Source organism: Echinops telfairi, unplaced genomic scaffold (assembly GCF_000313985.2).
Source record: "Echinops telfairi isolate 266 unplaced genomic scaffold, ASM31398v2 ScPeMD7_7467;HRSCAF=8505_1, whole genome shotgun sequence".
Lineage (NCBI taxonomy): Eukaryota > Metazoa > Chordata > Mammalia > Afrosoricida > Tenrecidae > Echinops > Echinops telfairi.
In genome coordinates this window covers 11,684,129-11,690,951 of record NW_022111368.1, presented here as the reverse complement: position 1 = coordinate 11,690,951, position 6,823 = coordinate 11,684,129, and the positions used below count along the sequence as shown (strand labels likewise).

The following is a 6,823-nucleotide window of genomic DNA, read 5'->3' as shown; positions in this document are numbered from 1 at the left end:
TTTGCAGACTCCAAATTGATTCTAAATATTGGTAAAGTAAATATCGCTGAGTTTATATATATCATTGTAATGGCCCCTTAGTGAACAGTTGTGAAATATCAGTTGTGTTCCAGGCACAAGGACAGGTTCTCAGAGGGTCACCCCAACTAACAATCATACACAATGCAGGGACCATCCTGCAGAGACAGATGCGTGTATAGGGGGCCGTGGGTGCTCACGGGGCTTTTTATCCTGCGTTCTCCCCGGTTGAAGTGGAAGCGAATGTGGCTTCAGCATCTTATTTGCTTATGTCTTTTCTCCCCACCTGAGGCCATTTGACGACCAGAGGTAGGTAGCTTGGGGTATACTATTGGTAGACCAGTGGTAGATGTCTCTGTTTTCATGAGGAAGATCTGGGTTTGATTTCCTGCCAAGGTAGCTCAGGTACAGCCACCACCATCCTGTGTGTTGCTGTGTTGTCCAACAGGTATCAGTGGGACCTCTGAATTAAATGAACTAGCAAGAAAGACCTGGCCCCCACTTCTGAAACTCAGCCCGTGACAGCTGCACGGTGCAGGATGGGGCACTTTGGCCCTGCCCTGCTCAGGGTTGCTGTGAGGTGGGGCCACTCCATGGCTGCTGACATGTACGCATTTTAGTGTATCCAAGTCTTATCTGGGGGACTTGATAAAAATGTCCACTCTCAGCTCCTCCAAAAAACCAAATTCACTGCTAATGGATGGATTCTGATTCATAGTGACTAAGGGGCAGAGTCGAACTGTAGCGGTTGGTTTCTAAGATTGTAACTCTTTACTGGAGAAGAAAGCCTTGTCTTTCTCCCGGGGAGTGCCTGGGGGTTCTAAACTGCTGACCTTGTGGTTAGGGGCTCAATGCCTAACCACTATGCTATGAGGGCTCCTACCCAGCTCTCATTCAGTTCATTTGGACAAGACCTTGGAACTTGGATTTGACGGCACAGCCCTGCTGGTTCCCCTGCAGCCAGGCCCTGGGACTCTTTAGCAAACAACCTTGTGAAGGACCCTGGCAAGAAGCAAACACCTCCATGAAGAGGGTTTGGGGAAGTCCATGCTCAAAAGTCCATCAAAGAGCTTTTGTTTGTAAAACATACCCTTCCCAGGAGAAAGCTCCTTGGAGTCATGGTGAAAGAAACAAGAACCTTAGATGACTCACACCAACATCTCCATGAAATAATCTCCAATGGAATGCCAAGCAACCACAAAAATACATGGTGAAGATTAATGATTTATTAAGTCAGATCAGCAGGGGGCATACTCTATGTGGGGTATGAGTCATTGTTTTACAGGGAAAACACAAATGTGTGGATGACGGTTTTAATTTGTCAGAATGGAGATGAAATGATGGGGGGAAAATTAATGGAGGAAGAAAAAATTGGAAAATGGCCTTCGTCAATAGCATGCATCCATCAGGTTTGTATTGTATGTGTGTGTTCATGTGCAACTGTACATATGTAAACCATTAGATTTGATGAAAACAGACAGTTCAGCTGCCACATGTGAATCACTGGGGGATGGGGGCACATGCAGGGTGAGGTATGGGATCACTCCAGAAAGTTAGGAGATATCCTTCATGACGGCTTGTGGTTCTGCTCTGTCTAACTCAGTCCAAGTGTCTGGTGGTCAGTTTCTACCTATGACTTTTATTTCCCCCTCAGACTGTGTCTTGTAACCTCTGAGTCTCTCTCAGTCTCTCTCTTAGCTCTTTCTCTCTCTCTCTTTCTCCATCGTCTCAAATTATCTCCCCCAGCTCTTGGCTCTCAGCCACTTCCCCTCTCTCATTCTCTCTACTCTTTGTCTCTTGGTTCTCTCTCCCTCTCCCAATCTCTCTCTCTTTCTGTCTCCCTGATTCCCCTCCCAAGGACCATAGAAGAATTTTGGGGATTTGATTCAAGAACAGCTCCAAGGAGTAGCAGATTGATTTTCACATGGATGGGGTTCCCTGGAGCTGATGTGTAGCCTAGGGAAATGGTGCTCGGAACACACCTTCTGAGCTTAGGTTCCGGTCCATGTTCCTATGCAACCACTCAATATACTTGGAGACCCTGGTGTACACCCCAACATGGCCTATGGCTGCACAGCCCTCGCCCCAGCTGACAATTCCTGTCAGGTACCACGTGCTTCTGTACTTGGTGAAATGGGGGCCGCCACTGTCACCGGTGCAGGCGTCTTTGTGCCCATCCAGGTCGCCGGCACAGAACATGTTCTCTGTCAGTTCAGGGGCATTGATACTCCTTTTTGCGTTTTCCTTACAGTCCTGGGTCATCAGTCTGGGCACGTTGATGGTCATGAGCTCCACGGCTGTGGAGCCTTTGTAGAGGAGCTGGCCCCAGCCGCTTACCGAGGAGAACTTGATATAGGCCAGCGTTTGCTCAGAGAACTTCTTGTCTGGCAAGCAGAGGGGCACCACGTAGTCGGTAAAGTTCACTGGTGTGCTCAGGCGGAGCAGGATGATGTCATGGTTGACCCGGCCTATCCTGTACTTATCAGGGACAATCATTTGAGCAATGTACCGTTCTTGTTCGGTGCCTTCCTCTATGCCAAGGTCATGCTCACCTGAAAGGAAACTGATCATTATTTGGGTGGTGGTTGTTTGGGGAGGACGTCTTTCCCCACCTAAAACCCTAGCATGATGGTGTTCTCATTTTGCCCGCCTGGAGCCAGATGAGGTGGAATGGGGAAATAATGGTCCATTTGGAGGATCTGGAAAGTGTGAGAGGAGGTCTCCCTTTGGAAGAGGTGGATGAGACCTGCCTCCACTATTAAAAAAAAAAATCAAGCAGAGTCTTTGCCCATATGGTTGCTGCCCCTTCTAGGAGATAAGCTGAGACCATGTGGGAAGAGTGTGAGTGGAGGGGTCCCTCTGGAACATGAGATGTTAAAAGGGTGGTAGGTGTCAGAGAGCGGGGACCAGCAGGAAGAGGGATGGGAGCTGACAATCCTGCACTGGTCTCTACAGACCACGTCTGATGCACGTCTGTTGTCCTCTTCCCACCTTGGGTTCTCTTCTTGCCTCACTGAGCCCTCCTCAACAGGGATCACCTCTTAGCACAAGTGACAACATCTCTCCTCCTGTGTCCTCTCTATGATTGGGTCCTGGGAGCACAAGAGCAGCCGAGGGGACAGTGGCCACAGTGGGAGAATCCTTCTGAGCAGAGAGGTGGGCCCGGTGGGCAGACTGGCTCTTCTGAAGTTCATCTGGTCATGGAGATGAGGAGTGGAGTGTGCCGATTCCTTACCCCTTGTGCCATCATTCAAGGACTGACTTTGAGATAAAGACCACACCTACCTAACACCACCTTCACAGACTTCCATGTCCTTCGGTAGATTTTGTTGAAACAGTGGGCTGCAGAGGCCACCCAGGTGGCATCCAACAACACCCCTCCACACTGCAGTTTCCCTTTCAGCATCAATGCAGCCTGCACAGGGTAGAGCAGACATGCAAAGGTTACATTGCTCTCACAGCTTCCTTGGTTTCTCACCTCCCCACACCCGCTTCAGGACAGCTCAGCCATTCATTTCTGAACTCCTGGAACCTTTGCAGATCCTGTCCTTGGCTTCATTTTGTTCAGGTTGGGGTCTCCCTCTCTCATGTAGCTGAGCCCACCTCAGGGATTGGAGGGGCAGGTCCACTATGCTGAGAGACAGCTAGAACGCAGTTACTGTGGACTTGATTTAGACTCATGGCCCCTGCAGTGGGTCAGAGTAGACTGTGCTCCACCGTTTTCAAGGGCTGATTTTCTCCCCCCGAAGTTGATCATCAGGCTTTTCTTCCGAGGTGCTGTCGATTAGCAGCTGAGCATGGTAACGGTTAGCACTACCCTGAGTCTCCATAGAATTATACAGTCCTTTCTATTGGCATGGGAGTCCTGATGGTGTAGTGGATGATGCATTGAACTGCTAATCACAGGACAGTAGTTCAAATCCAGGAGCTACTCTGAGGGATAAAGATGTGGCTTTCTACTCCTATAAGCAATTACAGACTTGGAAACCCTCCAGTGCAGTTACTTCTACCCTGTCTTGTAGGGTTGCTATAAACCTCCATCCTCTTCATGACAGTGTGTTTTTGTTTTTGTTTTTGTTTGTTATATATACCCTAATACTATACCATTGGGGGACAATAGAACTTCATTTGTCCCTTGAATAGCATGGAGGAGATTGGGGACCAATGTCCTGAGGAGCAGTTCGACTCTTGAACAACATGAGTTTGAACTCTCCCCGCCCACTTACCAGCTAATGTTTTCTTGCTGTGTGATTAAAGATCCATGAGACACTAATCACATCCGAACTGCTCACGCAGAGATGACTAGGACCACACCGGGTTTAACTAGATCCTTGCAGGCCCTGAGCTCACTGCAAGAGCAACCGGACAGCTCTTATGCATCTCAGTTGCCTTTAAGTTCAGACCGTGTAGTTCAAGGGCCACCTGCCTTGGTGTGGGAGTCCACTAACTCATCAGTATTTTCATGTCTGAGGACTCTGCCAAATACACCCTTGCATCTCACTTCAAAGAGCTGTTGTGAGGATTAAATTGTATCACGTTCCAGTCTTTGAAGCAACTAGTGTAGTTTGGCTACAGTTTGAACCACCAGCTGCTCCGAGGTAGACGGATGAGGATTTCTGCTTTGGGAACCCACAGGGGCAGGGCAACCCTGTTGTGTAGGCTCCTTATTAACCAGAATACCTTGGTTGCAGTGAGTTTCAGTGTGACTTTTATGAGCCCTCATTCAAAAGTCTGCAACCACACCAGGGCCTGAATGTTCATGGGGTAAATCAGTGATGGATGAGGGGGTTCTGAGCAGCCCATCAGGCCAGGGGAGACTCACCTGCCACGGACATTCCCCTCGGGGACATTGCACGCCACCCACAATTCGACCTAGAGAGGCGCTGTTGTTTCTTTTTTCCAGGACAGGTATTTTCCCACATGGATATTTGACTGTAGAGAACAAAAGTCAGTCAGACACAGGGGTTCATGCAGGACAGATGCGCTTGTGGATCCAGGGGCTCAAGGGCTTTCTACTCAGAGATCTGAGGCTATGGCTTTCTGTTTCCCCTTTTAGCACAGAGCTGCTCCTTCCAGGAACTCAAGGAGAGACCTTCCGGGCTCAGAGTGGGAGAGGGCTGAGTTCTACCCAGATGCTCCTTGATCCGGGGACCCTGCTGGATTGGAGCTGGTGGAGAGGCTGTTGGTAAGCTGTCAGATGAAGAGATGGGGCATAGGCTGGTTTGGGAGGAGATAGTCCTAAGTCTTGAAAGTAAATCGTGCTGTCATTCTGTGGGCTCCCTCTCATATCAGCCCTAGTGGACAGATCAGAACTGCCTCCAGGGTTCCCAACCATGTCATTATTATGGAAGTAGCCCAGGTGATTATGCACTGGCCACCTGGCTGTTTGAACCCACCAGGGCAGAGTTGTGGCAGTCTGCTCCCCTAAAGACTGAAGCCCTCTAGGACAGTTCTGCTGTGTCCTCTAGGGCTGCTATGTTCAGCCAACTCAGCACCAGCAGGGATCTTGGTGGAAGCAGGCATCTTTCTCTGGCCCTGACGCTGGTGCGCTCAAACTGCAACCTTTCCATTAGTGATTGTGTGTTTCAGCAGGACACCGCCAATGAACCTTTTCTCGAAGCTAGATTCTGTTATAATTTCAAGAGAAAAAAAGTTGTGATTTGAATGACTCAAGATGAACTAATAATCAAGAACAATTGTAGTGCTTTTTGGGGTGAATGGGGGGAGTTCATTTCAAAATATTTTTTGTGGATATTTATATATATGTGGATATATTTATATCTAAATATATTTATATATAATTAAATACATACTTTTGTAAAATATATGGAATAAAAAATTTATTATTTACTGGATATATATATATATATACACACAGAGGGCCATTTTACCTATTTTTAAGTGCACACCCAGTGACATTGATTACTTTCATCATGTTGTGCAACTTTCACTGTTATCTATCTCCAAAGAGTTTTCATCACCCTAACCAAAACGCAGCCTTCGCTAAGCAAAACTCAACCATTCTCTCCTTGCCTTTTGCCTGGCTTCTGGGAATGACTACTAAACTTTTGTCTTTATTCAACTCTCTGTTCTAGATATAGGAGTCATGGTGGTGCAGTGAGTTAGGGTTTTCGGTTGTTGAGTACAAGGTCAGTAGTTTGAAACCACTATCTAAGGGAGAAAGATGGGGTTTGCTATTCTCATAAAGAGTTACAGTCTTGGAAACCCACAGAGATATTTCTACGCTGCCTTATAGGATCACTATGAGTCAGAATTGACTGGGTGGCAGTTGATTTTTTCCTAGATATTTCAAATAAGTAAGATCACATGCTTCTTGTGTTAGCTGTTTATCTCTTAGCACAACGTAGTGTTAGTTTTACTTCATTTTCTCCACCTGTGGTAGTTACATATCTGGTGTCAACTTGAGACTATTAAGAGTGAAGGGGTGGAGTTTAGCCTGTCAGTCAGGTCAGAGCTTGATGACCTCATTTGGAGGCACTACAGAGATAAATAGCTCACTGGAGGTGGGACACACTGATAATCTCTGCGACACATTCCTGTTGGCAAGCCACATGGAGACAACAATGGTGGAGCCAGAGCCCTGGAGCTGGAGGAGCCACATGGAGATCCACACTAGGGCTGAGATGATTCTGCCACCAATGGATCCGGAAGATTTTCCACATGCTGGCCTGTGATATACCTGCATTCAGCATCATTGCATCTGTTGCATGAGTCTAAAGAGGAATTTATGGACTAGTTTTGACATATGAGATAATATCTGATTTATGGACTTGATCTGAACTGG

General features: G+C 47.4%; 1 protein-coding gene across 1 annotated transcript in view; it reads right to left on the bottom strand.

Moving 5' to 3' along the window:
* Window positions 1–1,229: 1,229 nt before the first annotated feature.
* The window catches only part of F7 (coagulation factor VII), a 23,439-nt gene continuing 17,845 nt past the window's right edge, over window positions 1,230–6,823 (bottom strand). The window contains exons 6-8 of the mRNA XM_004704415.3: window positions 4,841–4,950; window positions 3,304–3,433; window positions 1,230–2,570 (exon numbers count right to left, since the gene is read on the bottom strand). Coding sequence (XP_004704472.3) covers window positions 1,975–2,570; window positions 3,304–3,433; window positions 4,841–4,950 — 836 coding nt within the window. The 3' untranslated portion in view covers window positions 1,230–1,974. The remainder of the gene's footprint in view (window positions 2,571–3,303; window positions 3,434–4,840; window positions 4,951–6,823) is intronic.